General features: G+C 36.2%; 1 protein-coding gene across 2 annotated transcripts in view; it reads left to right on the top strand.

Annotated features, from left to right (window-relative positions):
• gsk3ba (glycogen synthase kinase 3 beta, genome duplicate a) overlaps positions 1-14,772 on the top strand; it is a 72,644-nt gene continuing 57,872 nt past the window's right edge. The window contains exon 1 of one of the 2 annotated variants that reach the window (XM_048193076.1): positions 1-878. In XM_048193076.1, the coding sequence (XP_048049033.1) occupies positions 791-878 (88 nt within the window). In that variant the 5' untranslated portion in view covers positions 1-790. The remainder of the gene's footprint in view (positions 879-14,772) is intronic. The other variant, XM_048193077.1, reaches the window with a different exon arrangement.

Raw genomic sequence — 14,772 nt, 5'->3', positions numbered from 1 at the left:
CGCACATAACGTAGTTTACGTTCATCGGTCGGAGTGACAAAGAGAACGAGCACAGACCGACGGAGAAGAAATAAAAAAGGAAATTTCTGAATTACCGTGGGGATTGTGATCGCCGTTTCCTCTAGGAACCGCACTTTTGGCTCGTTTCTTTAACTACCCGTGCGTATATTGGATTTCTTATTTCGCCATCCATGTGCATGGAGTTAAGTGGGTCGGAACGGTCGAGGATATCAGTCTTGAAATTGGGCAATTGGAAAATTCTCATTCGTATCGTTGGTTAGAGCAAGGAAGCCGCCATGGCTGGTGCTACTGGATCGTTGAGTCTCCACCTCAGTATATGAAAAATACTGCATGGTGATGAAAAACCACTCCAATTTCCCAGCGGTTTGAGGGTATATTAGATACAGACTATGTTCTTTGTGTAAATCTCTGTTCCAGTCAGAGAGAGAGAGCGAGAGACAAGGATCGGTGGGGTTCGAGGGAAACTGGGAAAAGACCAATTTAATGAGCACCTTCATTCATAATCGAATTTATCTGAGGTTTCATCACTGAAGATAATAGTAACAGTCAAAGAAAAACGCTCCCGTGGAAAATGTTCTGAAAGCGAGACGGTCGCGAGCTCGCTGAAGAAAACGACAGCCAAGGAACCCCGGACAGTCGAGTGGCTTTCGCCCATTTTTCCGTATTATTTAAGTGGGAGATAAACTGGTTCCCGTGGGTCGAAACGGATTCGTTAAAGACAAACAAGCGTATATTACTCTGAGAGACGCGTGGGATTTCGGATTGGAAAATGTCCGGTCGGCCTAGAACCACCTCCTTCGCAGAAAGCTGCAAGCCAGTGCCGCAGCCGTCGGCTTTCGGCAGCATGAAAGTCAGCAGTAAGTATCATTTTCGGACACCGGGAAATCTGCTTTTAGTGCTTTGTCGAGGGTGCTGTTGACCTTACCTGCTCGCTTTAATAACCGAGAATGGCGCATCTGTGCACATCGACCGAGGCATGAGATCTGAGATTCGAGTGCCTTCAAGTGTCACCTTTGGGTGAAATATGACGTGCCCCATTTTAAATCGGTCAGCGTGCTTTAGTTCACTGCTGGACATGTACCAGGACCCTGCCATGGGTTAGATGGGTATGACTGGCACTGATTCAGTGCAGGTTGATGGCTGGTGAACTTTTTCTGTGCGTTTTCTTATAAAGAAGGTCTTGACATTACAGGAGACTGAATCAGTGCTGAATCAGCCTGGAGATGAACACATCAATATGTAATCTCAATCTGCCTGCCATGGGCTGTAGTTAGTCCTCTGACAATAACTGCAATACAGTTTATTCCTTGAAATTAACTAGAATTTGTTTTATAATACTAGTGTATATATATTTAATTATAATCCAGTGTTTATAATAGATATATTTCTGTTTCTAAAAGTTATTTTAAACTACTATAATTTGTTTCAAATACTTATTTTTTTTAATTACTATTGAGTAATCTAATAATCTTTTTCTGTTTCATTAGTATCTAATTAGATATTTACTACAAATTGGACTTGTGCCTTTGTGTTCTTTGTAACAGATTGCAAATTTTGTCATTGAGTCTGTGGTTCAGTATCAAATATTCGCCTCCGATTACTGTGTGTCATTTGTTGCTGGCACCCAGCTTCATTAGTATGAGTTATACTTGTATCTGTTTATGAGACTAGTAACTATACCAGATGTTACTAATAACATTTCTTATCTAGTCATGTGATGACTAGTCAGAATTGCTGCTTTATAGTCCAATTTTAATCTTACTAATGTTACCAGTAACCTTGAAGTATGAGTCTTATAAATAAATACTAATGTCTATTCAAATTAGTATTATGAAATCTAGAAAATATATTAGATTCTAGATTTAAATAGTTAAAAGGTAAATAAATTGGTAATAGTACTTAACAGGGGTAGGCTATATGAGCGAAATCTTATATCATGATATGTATTAAATTATTTCACAATAAACACAATATAGTTTTGTGTTTGCTTGAAATAAAGTTTTTACAATATGCAATTTTAAATACCATTGGGATTTCATAATTGTCTACACCAATTTCGATATCACAGCAAAAACTAATACTAGCCTAATTAACATACGTTTAAAAAAAAAACTCAAGCTATTTAAGGACAACTACACAGTCAGTAATCAAATAAAACCAAAGAAACTAATAATGAGTAATAGGACGTCATTAAAAAAATAAATAAAAAATAAAGCAGTGAGTGATGAATGCACAGATCCAATTTATTGACACTTACATGATTTTATGTTTATGGTTTACGATCACTTAAGACACCTTCTGTGTTTACATGAATATTCAACATGACTGGCATTTTTGTGTATTTGACTGTTTAAAGGGATAGTTCACCCAAAAATATATTATCCCATGATTTACTCACCCTCAAGCCATCCTAGGTGTATATGACTTTCTTCTTTCAGAAGAACACAATCGGAAATAAATTTAAAATATCCTTGCTCCTCCAAGGTTTATAATGGTTGTGAATGGCTACCCAGATTTTGAAGACAAAAAAAAAGCATCCATCCTTTAAAAAATTAATCCATAATAAAGGCCTTCTGAAATGAATCGATGCATTTGTGTAAGACAAATATCCTTGTTTAAAACTTTAGAAAGCAAAATAACAAGGTTCCGGCACGACAGCCATACGCATTCAAAGTACGTCCAAAAATCGTTAACTTACATGGTGACATAGTACACAATGCCATGGCGTTCTACACAATGACATGACGTACTACGCTATGTCCTACGTTACGTGTAGTACGTCATGTCATTGTGTAGCACACCATGGCATTGTGTACTACGTTGTGGAAGTTAACACTTTTTGGACGTACGTCCAATGCGTATGGCTGTCGCGCCGGAAGCTTGTTAATTTACTTTATAAAGCTTTAAATAAGGATGTTTTTCTTAAACAAATGCATCGCTTTGCTTCAGAAGGCCTTTATTTAACCCCCTGAAGTCGTATGGATTATTTTTTTTTTATTTTGTCTTCAAAATCTGGACAGCCATTCACTACCATTATAAACCTTGGAGGATTAAGGATGTTTTTAAATATATCTCCGATTGTGTTTGTCTGAAAGAAGATAGTCATCTACACCTAGGATGGCTTGCGGATGAGTAAATCATGGAATAAGTTTCATTTTTGGGTGAACTATTCCTTTAAGCACAAAAAGCTGTGAAAAAGAACTAATTCGGATGCTGTGATGGTGCGAGTACTGACTTGAATTCTCTTCTGTGGCTTATTGCATGTCAGTGTTTATAATGGAAAAACTGGCAAGGCTTAAAAACCCATACCAATGATAAACTTTCATAATGACACAACACTGCAATGTCATGTGAACATAACCGTGACAAAGGCGATAATCTTTACCTGTCGGAAGCAAGTAGATGAAATGTGAAACTCAGATCTCAGAGAAATTCAAAGGTAAAAATTTGAATTTGTGACAAGTAGCAAAAAAAGAAGAACTGAAGAATATGTACCAGTTACTAATTGAATATATACTTATTATATATTATAGTATATAGTAGATATATACTATAATTTGAATAAGTAGTCATATCTGATAGTAGTCACTAATGAAACTGTTAAGTTATTAGTCATTATTGGATTCTTTCTAGTAATTTAAAAAGTCCTGGTAACACACAAATAGATGCTAGTTTAAAAGAATAAGTGTTGAAATGGCTGGCTGTACTTATTCTATAACCCTTAACCTTTTGAAAATAAAGCACAGAAAGGTTTGTGGGACCTTTAAAATGGTTCATCCCTTTCACCCCATTAGCTACAGCAAGCTGCCATTGGCACAGCTTTAAAAAAAAATCACTTGATCACATGTGTCATGTGTGTTAATCAAATGTTTTTAAAGAGTATTTAGCTGTGCAGACCCAGATCACTCCTGCTTACCTTTAACCAATTCTTAGTTCGCTTACCCTCCTTGCTTGAACTTTTTATTTATTTATATTTATTTTTATCTTTAAAATAACAGTACAGAAGAATCAGTAATTATGTGAAATGCCTTAAAGTGTCCAGGTTGACAGTGCTGGAAATTTCTTTTTGAATCTGGTTTGAGTTAAGTAATGGTTTATCCTACCACCTAAAACTACACTCTTGACCCAAAAATATTCACAAGCAGGATTCATCAGTAACCTATAAATAGCTAATTTTAGTTTACTTCAACAGCCATTGCAACCTTAATATGATGGATGCTGTTGTTATAGTGCTACAGCTGTGCCATCTGTTTTCAGACAGATGTCTTTTTGTCCCATTTTCTATCATATTAATAGAGATAGGAATGTCTCTATTCAGACTTATTCTCTCAGAATTCATAGCTATATGTTAAGCCTTACTTTTTGTTCATTCAGTGTAACAATAGTGAGTTATTTTGGGATATAATGTAGTATTGTTCACTTAAAGTCAACATGAAGTCAAAATCAACCCTATTCACTTTCTAAATGCATGCTCCTGATCTTATTTTTAAAAGATTCAATTGATAAATATTATTCCATATTCCATTTGTCTTGCCAATCTTTTATCAAAATCTAATTATGTGCTATGCCAGTAAAACGTCTTTACCTCTCGGCTGACGTCCCTCTTTTCAACCCCTCCCCTCAAACCACTTGGCTTTATTCTAGTATGTTTTCCTGATAGAGTCAACTCCCGATGGACAAAATCAAGTTCTGTTCAGCAGTTTCACTTGGAAAAAAAGATTATGCAAAAAAAAAAAACGGTGAACAGAATTTACACTGAATTTAAAGTGCCCCTATTATGCTATTTTAAAGCTTCCTAATTTTGCTTTGGAGGTCTCCTATAATAGGTTTACATGCATCCAAGGTCAAAAAACACTTTTATGTTTCTCATAATATACACTGCACATTACCTCATTTCTCAAAGAGTCGTTCAAAGGTTTGTTTGAAGATTCAGTCTCTCTAAACCCACGTTTCTGAGAGCCTACTCTGCTCTGATTGGTCAGATGGCCCATTCTGTTGTGACTGGTTTACCGCTTACAGCGCGTATTGGAAACAAAATGCCTATTTCCAGATCTGAATTTCAGCTCTGGAGGATTCCTCAGTGTTTGTAAATAACAATGGCGTAGGATTTTCCATTTCAATTCCAGCGTAGGTTGATTCCTTCTTTCAGGAGACAACAACTTTATTTGTCATACACTTTGATCTTTAAAACTTTGCAGACCTTTTATATTCACAAACCGCTATATTACACACTGCATGAAAGTTAATATTCGAAAAAACATAATGGGGGCACTTTAAAGGATGAGATCAAAAAATACACTACATTATAAAGTTCAAGGAACAAATCTAGCCAGACTTTTAGCACATACTTTTTATTTTTGTCTTCGTCATCTTCATTTTTCATTCTTATTCTGTGCTACATAAGTATCTCATCATCTAAGATCTTCAAGATATTCAAGAGGATCTTCAAGATCTTCATTGATCTTCATTCACCCAGTTGATCAGATTTGTGCTTCTCAATAATCTGAGCTGAGTTTTTTTTTTTTTTTTTTTTGCTGTTCAAAGCTTCATCCAGCGGCAAAATGCTCTCTATTTCTCTCTCTGCGGATTCGGTAAGGCGGGTGTCACCTTTCACCCCACTCCATTATCATCTGCCTCTGTCAGCTTCTGTGGATGTGTGGAAGCTTTCCTGCACCCTCAGCACAACTCCTTGTATCTTTGCATGTGTGTACATCCATACCTTCTTTTGCAATCACAAGTAGCATTCAACTGTAACTGATGATTCAAGAGATATATACTGGTGCAAGTCTGTTAGCTTAATACACATTAGGTTGATCAAGTTTTTTTTCTGTGGGTGGCACTTTGTATTGGTACTGCATGGTTATTAGCCGGATGTTAGAAGAAAAGGAAGGCACACATGAAGCTCAGACATTATTGAAATAGGAGATGATTTAATATATATTTTAATAGGAGATGATATACATCCTATTTCTGGCTTGTTTACAGTTAAAAGTTCCTTGTTATGGTTCAGATTTTTTTTGGACTAGCATGATAATGAACCTCCTATTATCACCTGCAAAAGATCAGCAAATGAAAAGGCTGTTGCTTATTTAAAAAAAAAAAATGAACAAGCATTTTGATATACCTATTTATGTCCTTCCTGTTTCAAAGGAAATGGGTTAGCACTGTAAAGAAAATTGTGCATGTCAAACGTTTTAATGAGGTCTGTAAAAAATACTTATATTTTGCGTATTGGCTTCATTCTTACATTGTAGCAAACATTTATCTCTTATAGGTGCAAAAACACATACAGTACCTTGAAAGTTTGGTTGCGTGATTGCTGTAAAATTGCTCCTGAATTAGGACTTGACAGTATGTGACATATAAACAGGAAATTCATGTACATTGTTGAGCTCATGCCACAAAGTATGGAGGACTTATGCTGGATCTAATGTTGGTTCTTTGTTCCTTAGAGGGAGTAAACCAGTGAAATGCTCTATTTTTGGTTGATTGACGGTGTGCTCCAGGAAGTTTACTGCAGTTCCCTTTGATGGCATGCCATTCATTCAGAGAAGCCACAAAAATTCTCACAGCTTATATGATTAATTTAGCCTTTGTCTCACACATCACAGGATACCTTGTCTCTCAATCTCATGAAACCATCAACAGGAAGTAACTGTACCTTACAGTCGTAGCTCTACCAACTATGATGTTGGGAAGCTTTACACAGTGCAAAAGTCAAAAAACAAATACGAATGATTAAGTAAGTTGTCTTAAGAACAAGGTAGAGTTCAGTTCAGTACCTTAATTAAAAGTTAAAATGATCTCTTTGAGATGTCAAGTCCTAATTATGGAAATTGCCTTAATAATTCTGATGAAGGATGTGGCCGATACTGATTTACAGATAATTATTTTCATGTTATGTAACAAATTTAAATCAATCAAATTCTACAAGTAAATTTACCTGGAATTGCCCCTATCTTGCAAATTATTCTATGCAACAATAAGAAAACTGGAAACAGTTCCTTGTACACTAACTGTCGAGGTATTCGTCTTTGTTGTATTTTTCTTTCCTGTAAATTATTACACTCAGAGTTTCATTCTCACAGTTGAACTAATTCCAGAAAGTATAACTTGTTGATCAGTCTTTCAAGGATTTTTTTTTTTTAACATTGAGTGAGTTTCCCTCTTGGTAAATTCTGTTGAGCGTATCAGGAGAGAGACTCAAAAAATACTCCCACAGGACCATTTTACAGACTGCTCAAAGGCAAAGAGGGAAAATTTTGAGGGTAAATGCTATGCAGTATCACACTTTTTTCTTTCTTATACAGTAGGGGTGTAACGGTACACAAAACTCACGGTTCAGTACGTACCTTGGTTTTGAAGTCACGGTTCGGTACTGATTCGGTACACCAGGTGGGGAGAAAACTAAACATAAAATTTCTTTTTTATTATTAAACAGTAGTTTACTGAACAAATTGTGTTTTTGTCTTTAGATATATTAAATTATAAGTAAAAGTTTCATAAGGATAAAAAAAAATGATCTTTGATGATGCTATAAACTATGTGGGAGCCCTTCCTTGCACATTATGCTACTATAATATTTAAGGTTAACAACTGAGTCCAAACTATTAACCTAAATTCAATTGCTTATTATGTTTTGGATATAATAATCAACACCCAAACAAATTTGTATGCAAACTTGTAAGCTGCACATAAGGCAGTTTTTGCATTAACTTCTAAATCTAATTATAAAATTAAGTTTTACTCCAATTCGTTGTTGAAATATAATCATTTATATACAGTGGCTGTCATTTTCATGACATTTTATTTAAACATACATTAAATTATCAAGACATCACTAACAGGTTAAAGGTGCCCTCGAATGAAAAATTGAATTTATCTTGGCATTGTTAAATAACAAGAGTTCAGTACATGGAAATGACATACAGTGAGTCTCAAACTCCATTGTTTCCTCCTTTTTATATAAATCTCATTTGTTTAAAAGACCTCCGAAGAACAGGCGAATCTCAACATAACACCGACTGTTACGTAACAGTCGGGGTGTACGCCCCCAATATTTGCATATGCCAGCCCACGTTTCCAACATTATAAAAGGCATTAGACAAGGGCAGCCAGTATTAACGTCTGGATCTGTGCACAACCAAATCATCAGACTAGGTAAGCAAGCAAGAACAATAGCGAAAAAAGGCAGATGGAGCAATAATAACTGACATGATCCATGATAACATGATATTTTTAGTGATATTTGTAAACTGTCTTTCTAAATGTTTCGTTAGCATGTTGCTAATGTACTGTTAAATGTGGTTAAAGTTACCATCGGTTATTACCGTATTCACGGAGACAAGAGAGCCGTCGCTATTTTCATTTTTAAACACTTGCAGTCTGTATAATTCATAAACACAACTTCATTCTTTATAAATCTCTCCAACAGTGTAGCATTACCCGTTAGCCATGGAGCACTATCAAACTCATTCAAAATCAGAAGTAAACAATATAACAGTATACAATACTCACATAATCCGACGCATGCATGACGAACACTTTGTAAAGATCCATTTTGAGGGTTATATTAGCTGTGTAAACTTTGTTAAGGCACTGTTCAAGACAAGCGCGAGCTCTGTGGGCGTGGACCACGGGATTTAAAGGGGCCGCAGCATAAAATCGGCATGTTTATAATGATGCCCCAAAATAGGCAGTTAAAAAAATTAACAAAAAAAAAATCTATGGGGTATTTTGATCTGAAACTTCACAGACACATTCAGGGGACACCTTAGACTTATATTACATCTTTTAAAAACATAATCTAGGGCACCTTTAAGTAAAATATAATGAATATATGGGCTAATACAGTGCATATATTAAGCGAAAGAGTTCATTTCTCTGGCAAATTAACAAGCTGTGGACACTGAATGGCTTTTCTGAGGTAAATGCTACGTGGCATTGTTTACAAGCTGTTTTATTGACTTTCCGCTGTTGAAACACAAAATAAGCGATAACACGAGATATTATACATTTCAGTAAGTTGTACTGTATCTTTCAACGTACCTTTACGTGTTCATTCATGTTTATTCTTTAACTAGTAGGCTATTAAAGAGGAAGAGATGATTGCATTCACTCATGCTCCGTGCTGCCGGTTGAACTGAGGCGCCTGTACAGAGATCTGTCACACCACACAAAAGCACGTCAAAATGGCACTTCCTGTTTGAATTTCGTGATTTTGTGGACAGAATTTGAAGGATGACACTTTGTAACAAAACGCAGAGCTTATTGCAATTAATAGGAGACCTTAATGTTGCAATGTTATGCATTCAGTACACACGTGCACTGAACCTAAAGCCCTGTACCGAAACAGTTCGGTATGAATACGTGTACCGTTACACTCCTATTATACAGTTATCCATTCATCTGGTCTCTTTTTTTTTTTTTTTTCCTTCTGTTAAAGGTTTAGTTCACCCAGAAATTAAATTTCTGTCATTACTCACCCTCATGTCGTTCCAAACCCATAAGACCTTCGTTCATCTTCAGAACACAAATTAAGATATTTTTGATGAAATCCAAGTGTTTTTTTTATCCCCTGTAGAAAGCAACATAATTACCACATTCAAGGTCCAGAAAAGTATTAAAGACATCGTTAAAAAAGTCAACTTGACTACAGTGGTTCAACCTTAATGTTATGAAGTGACGAGAATACTTTTTGTGCACAAAAACAAACCAGCATTGGCCGACTCTTGCGTCAGTATCACACGCATGCGTCGTGCTGCTCATGTGAACAGCGTCGACCAATACTGAGTCAGCGTTTTGACATAAACACGAAAACGCTGCACTGTTTATACAATGTAAACAGCGTAGGAGAATGACAGGGAAGAGAAGAAATTGTCGAATAAAGTCGTTATTTATGTTTTGTTTTTGCGCACAAAAAGTATTTTTGTCACTTTATAACATTAAGGTTGAACAACTGCAGTCACGTCGACTATTTTAACAATGTCTTTATTACTTTTTTTGGACCTTAAATGTGGTAATTACGTTACTTTCTATGGGGGGGAAAAACCTCTTGGACTTCATCAAAAATATCTTAATTTGTGTTCCGAAGATGAACGAAGGTCGTACGGGTTTGAAATGACATGAGGGTGAGTAATTAATGACAGAAATGTAATTTTTGGGTGAACTAACCCTTTAAGTTATCCTGTTTTTGGTCAATCATTCATGCTAATAAGTCACATACTACTCATGCTGTTATAGTCTTCTGATAATTCCTATTTAGGTTAGTTGCTCGACTTAAAATCTTAGCAGGTGCTGTTGCAGAACCATGTTCTTTTGTTTTCTTGTGGGGACTTATCTGAGGAAAGTCTATTGATGTGTGACGTTGTCACCTTAGTAACAGATATTAGAGCGGATTCCATTCGGCACAGATCTCGAGGACGAGAAAAGCCAGACGCCACATGCCAGCAATGATGTCGTCGTACATCTGCTGTCAGTCTCAACAGACGTGCTCCAACAGGTTTTAAACAGGGTTTCTGTTTGAACAGATACACTGAAACCAAATGATTCACTCATTGACAAGTAGTCGTAGTTTGGAAAAGGAAACCCATGAGTCAGATATTACCTAGGGAGAGGAGAAGGGTGTGTTCTTCAAAAAGATGGACGTGGCAGTACTTTAGGCTGTGATGATGACATGGTAGAATATATTTCAAGGTAGGTTCAGACCAGATATCTCAAGAGTTATGCCTTCCTGTACACACACAAAATACTTTGCATGCATTGTGTGGCAGAATGACTTCTTCGTATTTGAATTTCCATTGAGGCCACCTCTTCGCAAAACTTGCAATCAAAACTTGTATGTTGTGTTCTTGCACATGAAGAGATTTGCTCACGGCTTGTCTCGTTTACAAGCGTGCACACATGTGTGTGACTTGGCAGTTGATCTGAGGAGACTGCATTAGTGGTCAGCCGTAGCAGCTGGTTCTGAAGTGGGACGTGTGATTCTTCAGACCGCCTCCCCAACCCCCACTTCTCAGTTTGTTTTCCGGAAAAGGCAGCTGTCCAGGGACAATGAGATCCTTGTTTAGCATTTAAAAGCCAGCACACCGACCATATTCTTGTGTAAATGGACACACCGTTAATTTTTACAGCATAAAGCTGAGCGTTTGGTCATTGTGTTTTGGGTGTCTTTTTTATTTTGTTAGTGATTGATGGTTGTATTCAATCACAAAAAAAAATTGCTAGCTCTTTGAGAATACTGTAAAACTAGTAAAGTCCTCAGCAGACATATGGCCTTAGTTGGCGTTGTTCATCCTTCACAGTTAGTGTTGGCTACTATAGCTAAATATAGATATATTTATTTATTTATTTATTTATTTATTTATTTATTTTTTCAGACAACCCATGGTCTACCCATGCAGCCAAAGCAGTGAAGGTTGATTCTAAAATGTTCACTGTAAGAACTAAAGAAAGATTGAACACAAAGAAAGAATATTTCATCCTTTTCATTTATATGCACCAATACAACACATACAAAGTACGTAACTACAGTTTTACTGAAACATCCCCACATGGAAAAAACCTATATAAACATATATGTTTCAATATAGGTTTTGATATAGGTTTTACATATATGTGACATATATAAAATTGGCCGTTTTCCTATATTATATGAACATATATGTACATATATGTACACATATATGCACACATATATGTACACATATATGCACACATATATGTACACATATATGCACACATATATGTACACATATATGCACACATATATGTACACATATATGCACACACATACGTACACATATGTACACATAATATAGGAAAACAGCCAATTTTATATATGTCACATATATTAAAAACCTATATCAAACCTATATTGAAACATATATGTTTATATAGGTTTTTTCCATGTGGGACCAATTTCACGTGTTCGTGTAGCGGTGTGTTTTCTGCGTTGTGTCGTAATCAAAGACAGACTGCGAAAAATCTTGCCATCAGGTCCTCACTTTATTCTGTATAACACAAATGGCAATATATGAGGACTTGTGCAGCATACAAACAGCATGCGGCAGCAACGCACAACGCTGAGAAAGAGAGATATTAAAAGTAACTTAAGTAAAGAAAAATAATCAACGAAACATCTGAATGTACATCACAGAGGGGTTTTGGATTACAACCATACAAATATATCATGTGAATTCAGCTGTTACATGAAACATGGCCTTAATTGAATCACCGCAAAAACTTTGTGCGACCTACCGCTGTGATGTCTCATGCAGACTGGGAAGCAGCAAAGTGCGTCAACACCCCAAGTCAGCATGGCGGCAGGAAACCCCAAATATGGTCATGGCAAGTGGAATCACAAAATAATTGTCTAAATACATAACTGCTACATTCGCACATACATAAGTTCTTGCATAATTTTTTTCGTTAATTCTTAGTTTTTGCCTTGATAATAGAAAATATGAGCTAGGCATCATGTATGACAGTCAAAAATGAGATATGAGCTACAAAATGACCAGATCCTGCCATTAGCTATATAGAAGACATATCTTGTATGTATAGGGCATATATATGGATATGAAGAAGCAATACAGGAGACCTATATTTCCTGTATATGCACATATATGCACCTCAATTTTGCCTATATGTGGCATATATACACATATATGCAGTATATATGCAGCATATATGTACATATACACTGCATATAGGTTTCATATATGCGCATATATCCACATATAGGTTCTTTCCATGTGGGTCAAAATAAATGGAGACATCAACGAACATTTGTGAGTGATAAAACAAATGAATCATTGGCCCCATTTACACCTAGTATTAAGATGTGTTTTGCTCGATCGGATCACAAGTGGATGATGCTAAATTCAAGCGTAAACGGGGTGTAAAACGTTTTGAGATTGTCCACTTTCGACCACTTCCAGAGAGGTATTCAAAAACGCATTCGACCGGATTACTTTCGTAGTGTAAACGCTAATGTGGTTATCTGGTCGAATGTGTTCGAACAACCCCAAAAGACTGCCTACTCTCTGCCTACTGATTTAGAAAGTGCGCTAGCCAGATGGGATTTCAACTTTGTCGGCTCAAGACCCAAGTTAGCTTTGAGGACGAAAAAATGTACCAAGCACAATGTTCTCTCGCCATTCCTGATTTCTAACATGCACTCACCACGGCGTGGTCTTGTGGCTGTCAGAGCAGAAACGAAAGCTGATGCTCTCCGTATGTTTTTCTGTCATCTCCAGAAGCGTTCATATGTAAATTGCGCAAGCTTATTTTGTCCATTAGTTTGAAAGATCTAGAAAAACACATACATTTACCTTCCCATAGACCCTCCCCTCGAAGAAATCAAGACAGAAGTGGTTGAAAGTGGACAGAAGAGACGGATTAAAATACCAGGTGTAAACAGGAATGTGTCTGCCTCGACTACTTGTGATCCGATCCACCAAAAGACATCTATATACCAGGTGTAAAAAGGGTCATTGATTCTTTGAAACCAGAAGTTTGAACTGATTCACCAAAAATGAATGGAACCATCAAATCTTAACATGTTTTTGCCACTCAAATGCTTTACAAAATATGTCTTTAAGAAACTTAGGGAGGCAATAAAAAGCTCATTAAACTCATTCCAAATACATATTGTTTATATTCAAAATATCTGTATAGTTAGTATAGCTGTAATTTTAGTTTTACTTCACAAACTTTAAGCCACCTGCTAAGGATCAGAACCTTTCAGGTGAAATTTTCATCCAGGGGCCCCTCACTGCTTTCCTATACCATGAGTACAGAGAGAGTTGGGGGATGGGAGCTGAGAAGAAAAAGGGGAAGAGGGAGCCATAAGCAGCTCCAGGGTGTGGCTCACTAAGCTGTACATATGCAGTATATACTCTATATTGATCATTCTCTACACCCATTCTCTTACCAAATGGTTTGTTCTTTTCAATTTATGAACCATGTTTAAAAATGCCATTCAAGCTTGAAATGGTAGCTTTTATTATATAAACCATTTTTATGAGATAAAAGACAGTGCAAGTGATAAAGTAGCAAGATATGAAAGCCAATGATTTAGGTCATTTGATGCAACAGTACTGTGTGTACTTTTACAAGAGACATGTTAACATGTTGATGACAAGATAGCCTTTATTTCCAGGCAGCTGTATGCTTTCACTGATAAGACCATGAAGATGACATGTCTTAAGTTCAAAAAACAACTCTAGTGTGCATTGTGTGCAGATATTACATAATGTCACCTCACAGGTCAAGTGCATTTACTGAAAGTCCTATTAGCAAGAGTTATGAGAGATAGATATACAATAATTAGATGATGCAAACTTGATGCTTAACTTCAAGCATTTTAATAGCAACATAACTCAGTCGTATTCAGTTCTGACCCAGCTGAGAGTTATATTGTGTTTAGCACAACCTTTTTTAATGTTTGTTGAACACATCGATTCCTGGTTGAACTGTAGATAAGAAGAAATAAAACTGGGATATAATCCCAGTTCAGCACTTACAGAATACACCAGCCACCAGACCCTGTTTTGACTGAAAAAAAGTGCTTTTTTTTTTTTTTACTTTATTGTAATGATATGAAACATGGTAAAGGTTTTCGGGTAACACTTTACTGTAAGGTTTCATTAGTTAACATGAACTAAGAAATAACAATTCTACAGCATTCTACTGCTCCCAAACAAAATCTTACTGAAAGCTCATTTTTTGAGATATCAGCCTCAAATT

The sequence above is a fragment of the Megalobrama amblycephala genome, linkage group LG6 (genome assembly GCF_018812025.1).
Source record: "Megalobrama amblycephala isolate DHTTF-2021 linkage group LG6, ASM1881202v1, whole genome shotgun sequence".
NCBI lineage: Eukaryota > Metazoa > Chordata > Actinopteri > Cypriniformes > Xenocyprididae > Megalobrama > Megalobrama amblycephala.
This window is presented reverse-complemented; position numbering and strand designations above follow the sequence as displayed.